The sequence below is a fragment of the Calonectris borealis genome, chromosome 1, assembly GCF_964195595.1.
Source record: "Calonectris borealis chromosome 1, bCalBor7.hap1.2, whole genome shotgun sequence".
Taxonomy (NCBI): domain Eukaryota; kingdom Metazoa; phylum Chordata; class Aves; order Procellariiformes; family Procellariidae; genus Calonectris; species Calonectris borealis.
The window spans coordinates 61,482,884-61,500,940 of record NC_134312.1 but is presented as its reverse complement, the minus strand read 5'-3'; the positions used below and the strand labels follow the sequence as shown (position 1 = coordinate 61,500,940).

Sequence of the window (18,057 nt, the reverse complement as noted above, 5' to 3'; positions counted from 1 at the left end):
CATTGGTTTCATAACATTTATTCTGGTATGAGCTTTACTTCAAAACAAAGACACCCTGCACTCCATTCCCCCCCAGCCCCAGCAAAATCCTGATAAAATCCATGGCACAACTGGAAATAAAGTGTATAGATTAAATAACATTCTCTCTATGCACAATGATACTAAAGGGACTCCTTCAAGCAAAACAATTGTAAAACTTATATTGTAAATACAAAACTTCAATCTTCTAGACAGGTTGGGCAAAATGATATCAAAAAGTAGCTAGTTGCTTATGTCTCTGTAGAAATCTATGTGTCTACAGAAATCTCGAAGGCAAGATTCCATTTTCTGGAATGAGAACAGCCAAATCTCAGTTTTGTTTTATTTTTTTTAACTGGGGCTTGTGGAATAGGCTGGAGGTTTCCTTACTTTCAGGAAAAAACCAGGTAGAAGTGTAAATGTTAAAATGTGAGATGAGCTTCTTTTTTCTTCTCTAAGTATTATCTTACAGACACTGAACAAAAATTAAGAGATTCTTCATTTTGCAAAGCAAAAACATGGTTTTCTAAAATGCTTTCAAGTAACTACAGAAACAGTATTTGCGCACCTTAGTGGTTAGGCATGTCAGTATTTCTTGAGAATTTTTATCATAGTAATTCTCAATAGATAATATTTTTTCAGGGTCTGGATGTTTTGGAAATCATGAGAAATATTCATGTTTTTGTATCCCGCTACCTCTACAATCTGAATAATCAGGTAAGGTATATCCCATACTTTTTCCTGGATTTGGCTCTGATTTGAAGGGATTAAGAAATGCAGAGTAGTATACATGTAAGAAAACCCCAAGCTGAACACAACAGCAAGCTGTAAAATAACTATTGCTGCTCTAGAAAAACATCTTTGAGGATGCTGTAGATAGGTCTCAGAGAATGTTCTCTAAGCATATTTTGAGTACGGTGTGCCAGTAGGATCACTCCGTGTCAAATATTCCAGTGAAGCTAGGAGAAGGCAGCAAGGATAATTGACTGCTATATAAGGGCATACTAAGTACGTGATTTTTCAACTTGAAAAAAGGATATTTGAAAGTGGATTATTAGAGAGATGAATCAGTGAATGGCATGGAGAACATGTACAGGGAAACAACCCTTTGTGATTTCTCACAGTGTGAGAATGAGGGCTATGAAAATGAGCGGCTTCCTTAAAGAAAAGGAAGTACTTTTTCTCATAGCACATAATTCAGTAGTGGAAATGATTGCCATGGTATATAGTGGGGCCAAAAGTACAAACAGGTGCCAAAAGAGTTTAGACCAATTAATATAGTCTCAATAAATGTGAGAGTTTGGGTACAACATCTGCCTTGGAATTGTTGAATCACCGCTTCGCAGAAATCGGAAGAACCTACCAGATAAACTTTATCGTATGCGTGCTGTATTTTCTTGGTTCTTTCCCTAATCGCCAGTTATTAGCTGCTCTCAGAAATAGGATGTGGGCTACCTAGATTGATAATTTATCACAGAATCGATTTGGGTAAATAACTTTATATCCCCCCCCTTGCCTTCCAGATCTTCATTGAAAGAACAAGTAATAACAAACACTTGAACACTATCAATATCCGACACATTGCTAATTCAATTCGAACTCATGGAACAGGAATTATGAACACAACAGTGAGTATGTCTTGCACTGTTGTTGGATTTTTGGTTTTTTAATAGTGCACAAAAGCCTCCAAACTCTTGCACCTCCTGCTGGTTTTTTGGTTTTGCAGTTTTAAGAATGCAATAATAACGTTCTGTATGTATTAATTAAACAAATCATTTCTTGGACATGACACAAATCAATATCACAATCTCTTGGGAGTTATGCCACTTCCAGTTGTTACATAAAAGTTAGTGAAGAGATCTAAAAACACATCAAAGAAGATATAAATGTTCTGGTGGGACTCTGAATTTCAGTAAAGATTGATAATACTTACCAAACGAGCATAGGAAAATACTTTGATTTCTAAGCTGCCTGCATAAACTAGCATGCTCTAAGTTTCTTCTTATTGACACTTAGTAGACGGATACTTTTGCTGCAGTTAAAGCAAATCTTGAAGAAATGCAGCGTTAATTTTTTTAAATTCCTCTTGTAATCATTAAGCTTAAGAAGCATCAGCTTTTCAATTTACAAAATAAAAGCTACACACCTCTGATCATTTATTGGAAGACTGCAACTTCTTACTGCAGTGCTTTTAGTGATGTCTGTAGCGTAGGTGGTCATTTTAACCAGCCGAAGGCATTTACCTCTTTGCAAGGCAGATAAGGACACTTCCTGAGGCATGCCTACTGCAGCAGGAATTTATCATTGTGGTTCTCAGGTTTGGATACAATGCCAAAGGTATTTTCAGATTGGTGCTTTCCAGTCTGCTGCTCAACTTCTTTCCACCTCTTTGCTTTTCTTTTTCCCATTCTTCTGGCCCTATCAAAAAAAAAAAGGAACTTGCTGAAATATCGAACCCGCTCTCAAATCATTACTTGAAAAGTGGAAATGATTAGAAAAATCAAGTTTTCATGCTTTCTTGCACTATTGGAAATAACTTCTCTTGCACTATTCTTCTGAGAATTATTTTCTTCTTGTTACTGGAGTAGTTAATCTTGGGGACTTCATTTACTCAAAAAAAGTGCTGTTACTTGCATTATTTCCTGGTGATGTAGATTTATTCACTTCAGCTTGTGAGTAAAGCTGTTTATGCAGACATGAGAAGTAATTGAGATGTGTAGGGTAGAAGTGTGCTTCTGCCTTATGGGAGAGTGTTTTAGAAAACTTTGAGGAAGTGAAAAGGTATATCAGGAGATTATGCCACAACTTGACTGAGGAAGTTGAGCTTGTCTGCCCTTTTCAACCTGAAATGTTTGTATTGCTTCAAAAGGACAGTTACAGGATATTCCAGTCCTAAACTAATGGCTGTGTAGGGCAGGTCATTGAACTGAAATAGCTAACTTGTCCCTTGGTCCCTCTGCCCTTCCTGGAAGAGAGTAGGCCTTCCAGGAGAAGGTTTTAAATTCTTTTAAACCAGTGAAATTAAAAACATAAGTTGAGAATAACAAATTGAAGTAAACTGAGTAGAAGGTTCCGTACAAATGTAAGTTACTCAGGAATCTACTGAAAATGGGTTGCTAGATATGCTTGTTACTTTGCTAACTTTCTTGATTTGACTTTTTTTTTTAATTTTCTTCTAGGTAAACTTCACTTACCAATTTTTGAGGAAAAAGTTTTATATTTTTAGCCAGTTCATGTATGATGAACATATCAAATCCAGGCTTATCAAAGACATCAGATTCTTCAGGGAAGTCAAGGATCAAAATGATCACAAGGTATAACAATTTTTGAAGGATTGAGAGCAACTTGGCTAAAGGTGACTGAAGGTGCATCAAACCATAACATTCTTATTATTTAAATGTGTATTTCCTGACAAAGTGACAGCTTTTGTCCTAGAAAAATGCAGTGTTACAAATGTCTGTATTCAGGATGGCTTTGTTTCATTCTGGCTGCTCTGTAAGTATGGGGTTGGCTAAAATCATTCTCTCAGTGACCTGCAAACGCTGATTTGATGGAGTCATAGTCTATTGGAGGTTCTAAACTTCTGATCCAAATCATGCTTAACAGTTGTTGTCAGTTTTGAATAATAAGATTTTTCAAACTGAATCCAAAATGATGTGAACATGTAGCACTTATTCCAATATGTCAAGATTTGGGGACTAGGGTCTGATTTTCCAGAATCAATTTTTCTGGAAAATTGATTTCTCAAAAATGTGAGAGACGATGTATTTAGTAAAATAGACTGCCAGCTTCTTTATATGTCAAGTGCTTATTTCTTCTAGGAATACTTTCTTGTTCACAGTAACACTTCTATTTCACTTCTCAGCTTGCAGAAGTGGCTTAGCCAAATGACTTTTATGAACTAATGTAGACAGGCAGGTGTATAATTTATTTAAAAAAATGAAGCTGTAGATGTGAGGTAGGAATACATTGCAAATAGAATTGTATTGAGATGATGGAAAAGAAAATTTTTAAGGATAGGTAATTATTCTTACAAATTGTTCTAAAATATTTTTCTAGTATCCCTTTGAAAGAGCAGATAAATTCAACCGCGGCATCAGAAAACTTGGAATAACCCCGGATGGCCAGAGCTATCTTGACCAGTTCAGACAACTCATAAGTCAAATTGGTATGAAATGCTATCTAAGACAATGCTATAAATGTTATTAAATGGAAGAGATCTTCATTGTCTAGTAATTGAACTTTTAGCTCAGGCTAAAACTAGATTTTACTCCAGTCAGGTGGAAAGAACTTCACTTGTACCCCATGTGAAATAAACACTCTCATCTAATTACACAGAAATGGCCCTTGCATGTCTTAATCAAAAAATTAGCTACAGCTTGCGTAGATGCCTGTTCCCTTTTAAGTTCTTTTCTTTATGTTACAGAACTGACTTTCATCCAGATTGAGTGTATTTCACTCCATGAGTAAAAAAATAGTACTCTTAAGTTCACGTATTTCAGAAAATGGTCATGTATCCAGCTGAAATAATTTTGAGTGATGCATGACATTACAATGGTATTTTCAGCTATTGATGCTGTAGATGTGCAGGACTGATCTGAACTTGCAAGTGTTTAATGTGCCCAGTGGAAATAATTTGTACTATTTGGCCTTTACGCTATCACGAAAGTGAACACAACCTTGCTAGATGATGCATTTGTGTTTTATTTCTCTACACAGACTTTTGATATGGGGGTTCAATGTAACTTTTTAAACTTGGCTTTCCGAACAGTTTCTCTGCCAGAACTATTTGGCAACTTTAATTTACATTTCAGAGCTTATAGGAGTTATGAAGAGCATGTGTGTATTTAAATAATTATAAATTACTTCCTTGTTTTTTCTTGTTTTTAAAGGCAACGCTATGGGTTATGTACGAATGATAAGATCTGGTGGACTTCACTGCTGTAGTAGTGCAATTAGGTACTTCCACAAATATTTTGTTTTCCTGTTTGCTCCTTCTCATTCCTTTGCTCCCTATTCATGCTGATATTCCCTAGATTCTTACCCATTCCTCATAAATTTTGAAAAGGTCCACTTTTATGCCTTCACTGAAGTGGAATTATCAAAAACAGTGCTGGAATTCAGAATCATTGCCATAAACCACTAAAAATCAAACAAATTCTATGGAAAAAAGCTGCAAAAGAGTTAATAGAATGTACATGTAAGTCATTAGTCCTTAACTAAGTCAGTAATTCCTGATGTTAATCACTTGGAGGGTACCTTAAGGAAAAACAGTACAAGTCTTGAGGAGCATGGAAAAAACATTCTTTGATACTTATTTCTGTATAGATGATTATCTGTGTTTCAGTTCATTGAAACATAGTGACTTTTACATACAAAGAAATAGTTGGTTTTCTTGCAAATAGTAGTAAGCTTACAGTTACCACAGGCAGCAAGTGCTAGAGAGAGGAGATGGTAGCCTGGTAAAAGCAGAAGTACAAATAACGTCGTGTGTGTTTCGAAGTGAATTTAATAGTGCCTGGGTGAGAATGGTGTGGCAGATATGATATAACTTCAAGTAAGTAGTTCAAGCCCAGAAGACTAAATTAACTAAATTATACATTATGGTAGATGCTTCAGTGAACATAAACAATTGAGCATAATCCTAACAAACAGTAAGTTTTCAGGTTTGTTCCTGATCTGGAAGATATTGTTAACTTTGAAGAACTGGTGAAAGAAGAAGGGCTCTCGGAAGAAACACAAAAAGCAGCAAGGTACCCTAACATCATGCTTTTGAGGTCTGGGGCAGGGATGGAATGAAAGAATTGTAATTTTAAAGTTACAAATGCAGCTATTAGTTGCATTTGTGTGTGTGTGTGTGTGTGTGTGTGTGTTAAAAGTTCAACTGGCTTTATGCAAAAAATATTTGCTCTTCTTAAAAGCAGACAAAACAGAAGCACTTGTTTTAAAAATGCAAAGTGGCATTTGTACTAATAAACTGTTAGAACCTAGTTTCTTGATAAAATCCTTGTGGTTTAAAGGCTAACAAGCTTTCCTCACCACAAGTCTGACATCTACTTTTACAACGTTTGGGGCCTTAGGGAGAAAAAAGGTGCAAGTATTCTATCTATAGAGCTTTTTTGAGAAAATTAAATCAAGAAACATGATTCAAGGTGGCTATAGAGATAGGGTGTAATCTTGGACACTCTGGTCCGAACACTGGACTGTAGGTGTAGCCAAAGGGTGAAGAGAGGGTTGTTACCCCAAGGGGTGAGTAGGCAAAGAAGCTTCTAGCAGAAATCAAGTAACACATTGCTTATCCTTTGCAGGCAGTTGGACTCTGTCCTCAGTGACCTCACGCGTAACTTTGCAGAAGGAACAGAGTATTTCAAAATGCTTGTGGATGTATTTGCTCCTGAATTCCGCAGTCCAAAGAATATGCATTTGCGGAACTTCTATATAATTGTTCCGCCACTGGTTAGTATTTGCACTGTGTGTACCGGTACTTATTTTGATGTATCAGATCAGGTTTGTGTTTAAATATTTTGTATTAGGCTGTTGACTAGCATATTCTATTTTTTTCCCTGATTATGAGTGGGATTGTTTTGAGCGTGGCTTTGTTGATAGTTGTCCAAACCCATGTTTTTCTTTATTTACATCATTTCATGTACTAGCACTCAAAAGGTAACTTGAAAAATTTCTCCTATTTGAATCTAATTTGGAGAAGCCAAGATGAAAAAGGAGGAATTGGAACAGCAAGGATGAAGGGAGTTTAAAACCACATTCTTCACCTCTCATATGTGTGCTCTTTCCACATCACATTAGGTATCTTTAGGCTCTTTTAGTATCGTGTTCTAATGCAGTAAAATTGGGGCCCTCTCCATTGTAATTGGAGTTGCTTTTGCTGATGAGTTTTGTTTAGAAAGAGTCCCAACTGAATTGAGGTGATCCACATTTGAGTGCAGCATTCTGGGCATTTGGAAGCAGTTCAGTTTGAAGGCCTAAATGATCTAAACAGATTCATGTGTAACAACCCATTTTAGAAACTAATTTTGGAGTGCTGATGAGCCATAAACTTAAGACTGTGAGAGGACAGATAATGCCATGGTAATAGAAGTGAGGAAAGGTAAAGGCTCGTGACAAATAATTTTGTTCTTTTTCCTTCCTGTTTGTGGAGTTTTTTTTCTGATAAATACAGTTTCAGGAATATACTATCCATTTTAGTTTTAAAAAGGTATTTCAGTGTGATTAAATTTGAAAGTGTCTCCTAGGTTTTCGAGAAGTTGTTAATGTACACACATTTCCATGTCTGAAGTAGTTATTGCATACAGACACATACCCATTGCTCAGTATTACTACCTGGATCTATTGTTCAACATCATCGTAAATATAACGCTATTTAAATCTTTAACAGTTTTCTAAATGGAGTGAAATAACACACTGTAGCTTTAAAACACTAATATCTTTAAGCTTTTGAGGAATCTGGGCTGGTTTAATTATCCTTTACTTGTTTACTTGTTTACCTCTAGTAATCACCAAGACAATGCGAAGTAATAGTCTGACAAGAACAGCAAAGATGAAGATGTGCCTTTGGTTTTTTACTTATGTGTATACAAGTGTTTTCCAAAGCTTAACTTAGTTTCTTCCCCCAAAATCTAGAAAAAGGACAAGTTTTCATACAAAAATGCCTAATGATGGGAGATGCCATTAGCATAGTTTTGGGCATGGAATTATATTCATAGCTAAGAGCATGCATGTGAACAACTTTTACAACTTGTGAGTCTCTCTTGATGATTCCAAGACAGCTTTTCACTCTTTCAGACCCTCAATTTTGTAGAGCATTCAATCAGTTGCAAGGAGAAATTGAATAAGAAGAACAAAAGCGGAGCAGCTTTCACTGATGATGGATTTGCCATGGGTAAGTTTCAGCATGCTGACTAGCCTTTGGGTAAGCCAACATAATGGATATTTGCAAGAGGATTTTTGTTTATATTTTGTGTGTTCCCATAATTGAAAATTTCATAATTTAAGTTTGGGTTGTCTTGGCTTCAGCACAGTGGAATTGAGGGCTATTGTCTTGTTCAGAATCTCCTAAGCATGGAATAGCTGAGTATGGGAGCAGACAGTTTTGTTGTATGTTGGTGCTCCCCAGTTTCTTTCAAAGCTTGCAGATGTCAGCAGATGAGAAGATATGCAAGTCTTTGGATAAGTTAAGGGGTTTTCAAAAATTAAAGCTAGTTTTTTATTATGATTTTTTTTCCCATTAGATTTTATTGTAAGTTAATTGCAATTTAAATTTTAATTGTGTGGGAATTATCAACTTAGCTGATCCATTAAAGACATTCACAAAATGTTTTACAAATTACATGTTGACTTTGGTACATGGTTTGTTAATGACTGTAGGTGTGGCTTACATTCTGAAGCTTTTGGATCAGTACCAGGAGTTTGATTCTCTGCACTGGTTCCAATCTGTTAGAGAGAAGTACGTGAAGGAAATAAGAGCAGTAGCTAAGCAACAGAATGTGCAGTCCACTAATCAAGATGAAAAACTACTACAAACTATGAACCTTACCCACAAGCGACTGGAAGTTTGTTTACAGGTATAGCATGGGTCTAATTATCTGTCTGTATTGAGTTCTGCACTTACCCATCACAATTCAAGTATCTGTTTGCTGATGGAGCTTATCAAGAGCAAAAAACATAGAGCATTGTCTGCAGTAACAATGTAAAAAGAATATGAAGACTTGAGGTGTATGATCCGAAGGGGATGTCATGAGTGTTTGTAATATTTGAGTGAGTCAGGGACTTGACCTGGTTGATTGGAAGTCTTTGTCCCATGGAGTTTGAAATCTAATGCAACTAAAACCTAAATGCTTAAATACGAGAGAATAACTTTTTGGTTAAATTTCTTATAACAAAGATTTTATATACCACTGTGAACCCTCAGAGTTGCTTGGGTGTTAATTCTGAGTTGCTAAGTTGAATGATGCACCAGCTGTCAAGTAGAGGAAAGATGCATCTGAATTTTGAAGCATAGCAGTGGTGCACAGCAGTTTCATCTGTGGTGTAAATGCATGCGCTCTCGCATGCGTGCTCTCCCCCCCCACCCCTGCCTTTTGATTTGAGGAGGCTATGGAACAGATCTGTAGTTGGCTATTTATAAATAGCCTATGATTACATTCTGTAAAAGCACATCTGTTGTTGAAATAGATAAAGCCCTGTATGTCCTCATGACTCCCAAGAGTGTGCACTATGTTTGGTCCTCTGCTTTTACAAAAACCACATCACTGAACCTTGCTCAGAAATTGATTAAGCTTGTGGTCATTTAAATTATTGGCTTGCATGATTTTCCATGGGCAAGTTGTTCCAAATTCTCACTGCTGCTACAAAACTCATTTTCAGCCTCAGTGAATTAGTGACAGATTTATTGCACTGGTGCTGCTTTGCTTAAATTACCCTTTAATGTTTTTGGCTGACATTTGCTTTGTAAAATACATGTGAACGAGGTATGAATGGAGAAGGATTTTGAAAAGCATTTAGGTGACTTAGATATTGAAATCTAGTTGCCTTAGATGCTTCTGAAAAATCCTATTTATATCTGTCTGCAAATTCATACTTGTGATACACTGACACTCTTCTTCTGTATCTTTTCCCTTAGGAATTTGAACTCCTTTATTTCTCACTAAGTAGTGCCAGAATTTTTTTCAGAGCAGATAAAACTGCAGCAGAAGAAAACCAGGAAAAGAAGGAAAAAGAAGGTGAGTGAATGCTATACGTAGAATACTTTGGCTTATGAGAGAGTGTGCCTTAGTAGGGAAAGTGCTTTTTTTTCTTTTTTCCATAGCTGCTTGCTTGCTAGTGGGTTGATTGAGTATTCCAGAAAGAGTTTTATGGGATCAAGGGTGATTGAGGAGTAAAGAACAGCTCACAGAGGCCTTCTTTGGAATCGGTGAACTTCATGCTGGGCTTCGGGGAGGCAGGGGGCAGGGGGAAACAAAAAAAACCACCACCACAAAAAAACCAACCAACCCCAAAAATCTGGGACTGGGAGAATTGCAGTAATATTAAATTCAGTAACTTCAGCATCGTACTTACCCTCTTAGTTACCGATTTTGACAATGACAGCCTTCTCTGCACAACCTTAGCTGGTGTGAAATAAACCGGTGTTTTTCACCTGTTGTTTACCAGCTGTTTTTCAACTTACATAGGCAGATAATGCAGATACTATACCTGACTTTCAGATGTTTATGATATGTTTTGGTCTACTGTTGAATTATATTCAAAGGGTAAGATCTTAATTTGTGGTGTGGTCTCTTGACTAGGTAACATGGGTATTTTGCGTTTTATATTCATTCTTATATATTCTCCCTCATGAATTCTGGAAGATTCTCTTGGATATGGGAAAATTCTTTTCAAAGAAATGAGAATGCTCCCAAGGATTAAGATGTAGAAGTGCAGTTCAGTCACAAGTTACTTAGAAACTCAGGTAGCAGTATATTAAAAATGGAATTGGTAAACAATTTTCCACTGTAGTTCTGACAAAAGCATAAGTGATCTGTGAGATTACAGTCACTGGAGCCAACGACAAGTTTTCTTCTGCACTAGGAAAACAGTTTGCAAAGAAAGAAGTCTTTTAGCATGAATTTATATTTGATCATATTCAGTGAAGTTACTCAAATAATTGTTGAACTCAAAAAAAAAAAAAAAAAAAAAAACAACAAAAAAAAAAGACAAAAACAACTACAAGCATTGTGGTGAGTAAGAATAGACATATTACCCTGGCTTCTTTAGGAGAGTATTCTGTAGAACATCAGTTACTTAATTTTATTTTAGGTTAAATATTCACTGTTGTGATATGTTTTCAGAAAAATGTGTTTTGTGGTGAGAAAAACTTGAAATGCATACCAGGGTGCAAAGTTTTGAACGGGGTAATATCTTTGTCTTCTACCAAAATATTTGGACTTGGACTCTGCAAAATGTGTGAGCGCGTATATGTAATCTTTACACAAGTTCTACTGATTGCAAAAACCTTTCACCCCAAATAGAGATTTCTTCATAGGGCCAGGACCCTTTGTGTGGCAAGGTCAGTTTGCATATGCTGACCATGGTATACTGTATCAAGTGTGTTATGACATCAGCATAATATATATGCTAAGGCTTTGTTTTTACTGCCTTGAATAAAATGTTAAACATGATCCATGTGTTTATTTTTTATTTTTGTAGAAGAATCCATTAAAGCAAGCAACGGAGATCTTTCCAACCCTACGCCTGCAGATCCTGTTGTGAAATGATATGGCTGGTATGAGTGATGCTTACTTACTCAAATAATTCATGTTCTTGTCGTTATCAGTGACACTCTGTAGGGGTAAAAGCTTTAGATTTGATTACTTGATCCGTTAAACCCAAGAGAAAATGTACAGTAGTATACTAGCGTCCAGTGAGGCTAGGTCTGTGTTTGTCTATATTTCCTGTAGAAACTCCTATTTTTGAGGAGTTTACATTATTTACAGCACTTTCTTTAGATTGAAAATAATTATATAAAATGTTGACCTTGGAGGTAGTTATTTTAAAGTACAGATGTGCAGATAAAAAAAAATCTTATTACTTTTTAGATGCATTCTTGCATCTCTAACATAGCATTTAAAAAAAAAAAGAAGACTCATAGACCATTGGTCTAAGATTTGAACTGGTGCATCTCTTCAACCAGAAAGATGATGTGTCTGTTGTCCAAAAACTAATTCAGACATGTTTTTATGCAGTCCTGTTGTATTTAATGCAGTCACAGATTACACTGGAGGTGTAACAGTGTATGTTGTGAATGTATGTTAAAGCTATTATACAAAATGGAAATCCTTATTAAAGTTTTATTCCACAAACCTTCATTATTACTATAGGTAGTATCTGCACTGTGGGAACTTAGGATCCTGTCAGGCATTTATTTTCCCCTGCTGTTTTTTCATATCAGAGAATGGGAAAACCAGGAAAGTTAAGATAATAAATTACTTCTCATTTCATACCAAAGGTCTGACTTGCATCTACAGAAGTAAGGAAATCCAGAGCCAAGACAGAACCACAATCAGCTCTTCCTTTTATGACCAGACACTGTGTGATGGGTGTCTGTAACTATTAAGTGATCTTACACTTCATGAATATGTTGTGCCTAATTGCAAGTTTCAGCCTCAATTCTGTATTTCCTAGCCTTTGTAGGTCTGTTGTACTATCTGTGTTGTTCATACAGTCTTACATGCCTGATTATTAACAATAATTGCACTGCAGGCTTCAGAAGCTGCTGAACACTGTGAGAACTCTGTATAAATATAACAACTGTTAATGCCTGCAAGTAGAGGTTCTAGATTGTGCAAGAGTTACTCAGATTCCTAACTTAAGTAGCTAGACTTAGCTTAAAAGTAAACACCACTTTCATTAAAAGATACAGTTGTGTTTTAATCTCCCAGAACATAAAACACTTCTAGGTCTTACTAACTAGAATAAACTACTCTAGTCAGTCCAACTAAGAATTACTTTTGGGGGGGTTTTTTGGCACTCTTAACTGTATTTTTAGACCATACTTGCCAGCTTCTTTCATCTCTTCTAATTACAAATAAGGTCATGTTTTAATGGTTCAAATTGTTCCACCCACCCTTGGGTCACTGGTTTAGACAATTCCTGATGTACTTCTGATTTGCCCTTTCCTGCCAGTCACTTCAACATTCAGAAAGCTAGGACAAATGTTTTGTTGCAACTGGAAAGACTGATATGAAACTCCTTCTTTCATTGGTTCCGAAAACATGACCCAGAAGCTTCACGGACTGTTGAAATCAGCTGGGCTCATTGAAGTTTTTATTTTTAATTCATTGTGACTATAGACACTGCCCTAAAGAAAGCTGCATTACTTGATCTGTATTTTTGCTTTTTTATTTTGATACAGGCATTTTCTTCGTAATTTGTGTACACTTTCTTTTTTGACCAAATTGTGCCCGCACTGAACACTCAGTAGTGCTGCCGAGATCAGCGTTCTTGCTGCTGCTGCTCATTTAAATACTGTTGCAATAGCAGCGCACATATTTCCATATTCCTATCTCATCTGAAGCCACTTAAGTTCTTGGCTTGGAACGGCCAAACGCTACATTTCCTTCTTCCACAGCAACTGCAGTGTCACGTATAGATGGTGTTCATTTCCCCCAGGATGGAATTGCAAGGTAGCTATGTACAGTCAAGACATTACCCGTGCTCTAATGAAATCTGCACATGTATTTTCCCTCCTCCCGTTTTTTTGGAAAGACACTATCTTGGATAGGTAATACTTTGCAGTTGAACATAAATTGAACTCTTAATGCATTTTCTTAATGTATAGTGGTTAACATTCATGTGGTTCTGGCAATGGAAATTCTACAGGAAAGACATAAGCCTATTTTTATAGAACCCTGTTTAATCTGGGAGACCTGAATGTATACTGTATGTGGCAAAAATATATACATACACACAAATATGTACAGGGATAATAGAGCTATTCTTGCTAATACAGGATTATAGTTTATATTTCCTTCTTTCTTTTTGTCATGTAGCAGCATATACATGCAGAAAGCTTTTCTCATCCGAAATACAAGGTGGGTCCTGGATTTGGGTATCACACACTCCTCTGTCAGCGAGAGTCACATTAAATCCCTTTTTCCTGCACAAGGATTTGAAAGGGGTACAAAATTCTTGCTGTGGTGCTACTACTATTTTCATTGCTTTTGCCCTCCTGTTCCAATTATAGGAAAAAAAATGGACCCTAACTGGCTGTCTGGAGAGGAGATGATGGAGCTAAAACAAAAAATCCCCCAAACCGAACGCACTCACTCAAAATTCCCAGAGGTGATAAAAGGAGAGTGAGGATGATGAGTTGGCTGCAGGGTCATGAAACAGATCTCTAGCTTTTTTTCCTTCAAGCCGGGGGCAGAACAGGCTGAAGGCCAGCCTCTCTCCCTGAGAAGGCAGCTGCCACCACTGCCCTTGCGTGTTCAGTCTTGTGACAAGGCTGTGGCACATACGAGTGGTAGCAGCTGCTCTGCCAGAGGTCTTGCAACCTGCTTCTGAGAGGGTGCTGGGCCCTTTTATGCCAGAAGCCGTGGGGCTGCCTTGCCCCTCCTCCTTGCAGTGCCATGGTTAGGGGGAGCAGAGCACAGCTGATGCCCAGCTCGCTTGCAGCCCTCAGGTCAAAAGGTGTTTGCATTGACCAGTGGTAAGTGATGGCTGCTGCAGCCATCAGACTGGCGTTTGCTTCACTGGGAAGTGAACTGCTGTGGCTGAAGGGTAGGTTCTGGAGGTCCTAATGTGGTCTGTAATCAGAAGTAGATTTGAGTTTTCATCTGATGTCCATCAACAACAGCTGTTTTCAGCTTCTCAGGTACAAAGGACCAAATGTAACTTAATGTTTCCTAACTCATTGTACAAAATGGTGTTTTGTTACCTCAGTCTCTCTGGTTTGTGAGTGAAGAACATTATGTACATAAAACTGTGTTAATAAATGTCATTTTGAGAACCTCATTCTTAGTGTCTTCAGTAACATCAGCTCAATTTTTTTAATAAGACAGCTTCAACTTTTATTTATGAAGACGTGTTCGTGTCACTTACTAACAGTTCTCTTCCATGGTTCTTTTAAACATTCAACAACTAGCTAAATTGAATTTATTCCATGTCAACTGCTTGCAAACGGGGATCTTTCAGATGCTGTAGCACAGGTTCTGCTTACAGAAAATCTAGTTTCCTAGTTAAGTGCTTGAGAAGAGTTAAATTAAATTTGAGGAATTTCAGCTATTTGTTCCAGTTATCTTATCCTGATTAATACAAACTATGCCACAGATTATGCCCCCCTCCCCCCACCCCCCCAATAACTACTGTTTGTTTTGTTTATTCTTGCAAAGTACAGTTTCTTATGTTTTCAGGTTAAACTGGAAGGGAAAAAATCTAAACTTATTAGCCAAATGTATCTATCTAGTGTCTAATTTCAGGAAGGTACTATGAGACTAGTCAATACATTGTAGACTTACAATCTAGCATTTTATTGCTCAGTTTCTTAAAACCGAAGATTGCTGGTAGACTCAGCTGTTGCATGTCACCATAATGTTAAAAATACAAAGAATTCTTATTATGAAAGTACTTATTCGTCCTACAATTATCATCTCTGGCAACTTGACTTTTAAGAAACCTAACCGTAGAAAAACTGCACACAACTAACATGCCACATTCATTGACTACTTCTGATGTTTGTATGTCAGTGGTATTTAGAGTAATAAATCAAGGAGGTACGTTTGTCCATTATTTAATTACAGAATGTGTGAGTGCGGTCCCCATAAAGGTAAGAGCAGGCACTTAGATTCATTTTGTAAGCTTATTCTAGATGCAATATAAAAATAGATTATATTAATAGGAAAAATTTAGTGTTTAACAAATTGTTTTGTAAATAGGCTAGCACAAAAGATAAATCTTGTTACACTTAGACTAGACTAAAAATAACTTCATCTGAAAAATAAAAGTAAATAATAGTGCATTTTTAACCTTCATTCAGATGCACATAATCATGCAAACTATGAAAATTGACTATGGTAGGAAAATTTGAGGCCTGATATTTGTTAAAGGAGCCAACAGCTTACAACTTGCACTAATTTCAGTGGAACTGTAGGCTGCTCACCATGTAAATCTGAAGAAGTGACATTAACCCTTTGTGGCTGACAGCTGTGCTGTCCTAACTACCAGCAGCAAGAGGCTAATGCTGAAACATTCCCGAAGATTGTCAGCTTCCCCGACCCACCTATACACTGCGCATTCACAAATGCAAAAAGCCTCAAAGGCCAAGTCCCGCTGTTGTTCCATTGTAAATCCAGAGGAAACTCCACTGCAAAGGCACCACGCTCTCTCCAGCAGGAAGAGAGAAGCTGGCCTTGTATGTGCGCAGGTGACTGAAAACCAAAAAACGACTCCCTGCTTTTCCTGCTCCCAACGCAGGCTGCAGGAACGACAAGTTTTTTATGCTTCTGACTCCTCCCCTTCTTCATGCATGGTTCCATCCTCTTCTGACTGATCATTCAGAAGCATGAACTTTCCATCATTTGTTAGTGGCACAGACTTCATTAGCTGAGCCAGTGCTTCTGGGTCCTGAAGAAAAACACACAAAAAAAGAAGGGTTTAGCAGGCCACAGCGATCTGTGAGGAGCGCAGAGTTCTCCCAGTACTTCTTGTTAAGGTTTTGCAACTTTTTTTTTTAATGACAATCTTTAGACTACAGTTTTGAAAAATAAATAATCCCTTTTGGTTCAGTAAAACCACCCCTTGGGTGGTCATTCATTTTGAGCCTTTATTTTGCTGTTCTTGTCTGGCATTGATGTAATTACTGAAAAACAGGGAGAAAAATAACTGTCTAAATAAATTATTTGCTATACCTGTGCTTATTTCCTGTGACTAAAAGCTCATTCCCCCAACTTGTTCTGATATCTTAGGAGCAAAAATATACAGCAAATATTAATGGATTAGTGTCACATATTATATAGATGAATGTATCTACAAGGGGCTAGGTAACTTTGCCATTCATTTAAAGTGGAAAAACACTGTTTTTCTTCCCTACGGGAGGAAGGAATATGAGTTTCTGAAAGTGAAACAGCAATGTGTGTGATTTACACTTCATCCCACAGCGTTTGTTTGGGGTTTTTTGAAAACTTTGCTCACAGCTTTCTTTCAAACATGAACAACTGGATTTGTATAGTTCTGAATTTGATTTAGGGTGGCAAATTTTATCTCAAATGAAGCTACTCAGAGTTCATGTTTGCATGAACTACCCAGGGGCTTGCCTCTGCAAACTTTGTCGTTAAGAGGAACAGCAGTTCCTTTTTCTCATGCACACCAGAGGTCCCTGGGCAGTGCAACCAAAAGCAGAATATGATGTATCACAACACAGACATGGGGAATGGAACAAACTTACCTTCTGTGCCTCAATGATTTCTTTTCCCAAGCTAATGGCGTAGCAAATCTAAAAAAAGAAACGTATGTAAAGTTCAGTTTTGGTTTGGTTTGGTTGGGACTAAAGCACAGAAGTGTCAATGCAGACTAAGTTTTAAATACAGGTCTAAAAGCAGAGGTGGAATACCAGTTCACCATGCTAACTACATAAAACTGTCTTAGGTTCTGCTTCAAAGCTCACTTAGGCTGGTAAATCTTTGTACTCAACTCGGTTTCATTCACCAAACTTTATTTCCAAACCTGGGGGATCTTTTCCAGTGCATGTAAGAGTGGTATTGTTTTTGAAGACAAAAATTCTCCAGCACGTTCCTTATTTCTAGTAGTCTGTTATTACCATATGCAGCGAGCACCCAGTGGTGTTAACACAGTATGGCTGTCTTGTCTTTGAAAGCTTTACAGATGTACGTATGTCTCAACATAGCTGACATTCATTTTTATTAGTGCTGGTACTAGACACACCCCTTTTCCCCTATCTCTTAATGCTCGTATTTGTAACCGCATCCTTTCCTCCTTGTTGTACATGCTGCTGCATTACCTGTAAATTTGGTCCTTTTTAGACAGAAGCCATCAAAGGCTTGCATGTTAAGGCATGTTTTCTTGGCAAGAAATTGAGCTTCTCTTGTTTCTATAGCACTGTTTCCCAGATGCGTAAGCCAAGAAGCCTAAGACCTGTTTTCTAAATAAAGTATTTTATTAAATGTTATGCAAACCTTTTCCCCTTCTGTGTTGCTCTCAAAAATATATGCGCTCATGGATTCTTCTCCCAGCGTCTCACTGAGATGGACCACAAAGCCAATCAGTCGCCTGTTATCCTGATGAGCAGCAAACTGTGTCACAGTGGCGAGTTCAAACTGGAAAAGTATAATAAAAAAATTTATTTTTTTTAACCAGCATATGGTTAGCTTGGTCAAGAGCTCAAGTTCATGTGACTGAGCATTCAGTGCTGTGGTAGAAAACCAGATTCAAAACAAAAGTTACTTACACTTGTTCGTGTAACTTGGGTTTGAGGATCTATTAACCTGCAATTATGAGTAGGGGAAAAAAAAGGAAGTAAATGATTTTAGA

General features: G+C 37.2%; 2 protein-coding genes across 12 annotated transcripts in view; one reads left to right on the top strand and one right to left on the bottom strand.

Moving 5' to 3' along the window:
- The window catches only part of WASHC4 (WASH complex subunit 4), a 42,898-nt gene extending 28,372 nt beyond the window's left edge, over positions 1-14,526 (top strand). For 9 of the 10 annotated variants that reach the window (XM_075157002.1, XM_075156995.1, XM_075156988.1 and 6 more), the window contains 12 exons: positions 661-735; positions 1,542-1,646; positions 3,198-3,332; positions 4,078-4,186; positions 4,911-4,977; positions 5,685-5,771; positions 6,327-6,474; positions 7,819-7,915; positions 8,401-8,597; positions 9,656-9,755; positions 11,221-11,296; positions 12,020-14,526. In XM_075157002.1, coding sequence (XP_075013103.1) covers positions 661-735; positions 1,542-1,646; positions 3,198-3,332; positions 4,078-4,186; positions 4,911-4,977; positions 5,685-5,771; positions 6,327-6,474; positions 7,819-7,915; positions 8,401-8,597; positions 9,656-9,755; positions 11,221-11,288 — 1,188 coding nt within the window. In that variant the 3' untranslated portion in view covers positions 11,289-11,296; positions 12,020-14,526. Of the gene's footprint in view, positions 1-660; positions 736-1,541; positions 1,647-3,197; positions 3,333-4,077; positions 4,187-4,910; positions 4,978-5,673; positions 5,772-6,326; positions 6,475-7,818; positions 7,916-8,400; positions 8,598-9,655; positions 9,756-11,220 lie in introns of all 10 variants that reach the window. The other variant, XR_012674593.1, reaches the window with a different exon arrangement.
- A 30-nt stretch (positions 14,527-14,556) lies between these two features.
- Positions 14,557-18,057, bottom strand: part of APPL2 (adaptor protein, phosphotyrosine interacting with PH domain and leucine zipper 2) — a 40,930-nt gene continuing 37,429 nt past the window's right edge. For both annotated transcript variants that reach the window (XM_075157054.1, XM_075157060.1), the window contains exons 18-21: positions 17,975-18,011; positions 17,703-17,843; positions 16,955-17,002; positions 14,557-16,134 (exon numbers count right to left, since the gene is read on the bottom strand). In XM_075157054.1, the coding sequence (XP_075013155.1) occupies positions 16,006-16,134; positions 16,955-17,002; positions 17,703-17,843; positions 17,975-18,011 (355 nt within the window). In that variant the 3' untranslated portion in view covers positions 14,557-16,005. The remainder of the gene's footprint in view (positions 16,135-16,954; positions 17,003-17,702; positions 17,844-17,974; positions 18,012-18,057) is intronic.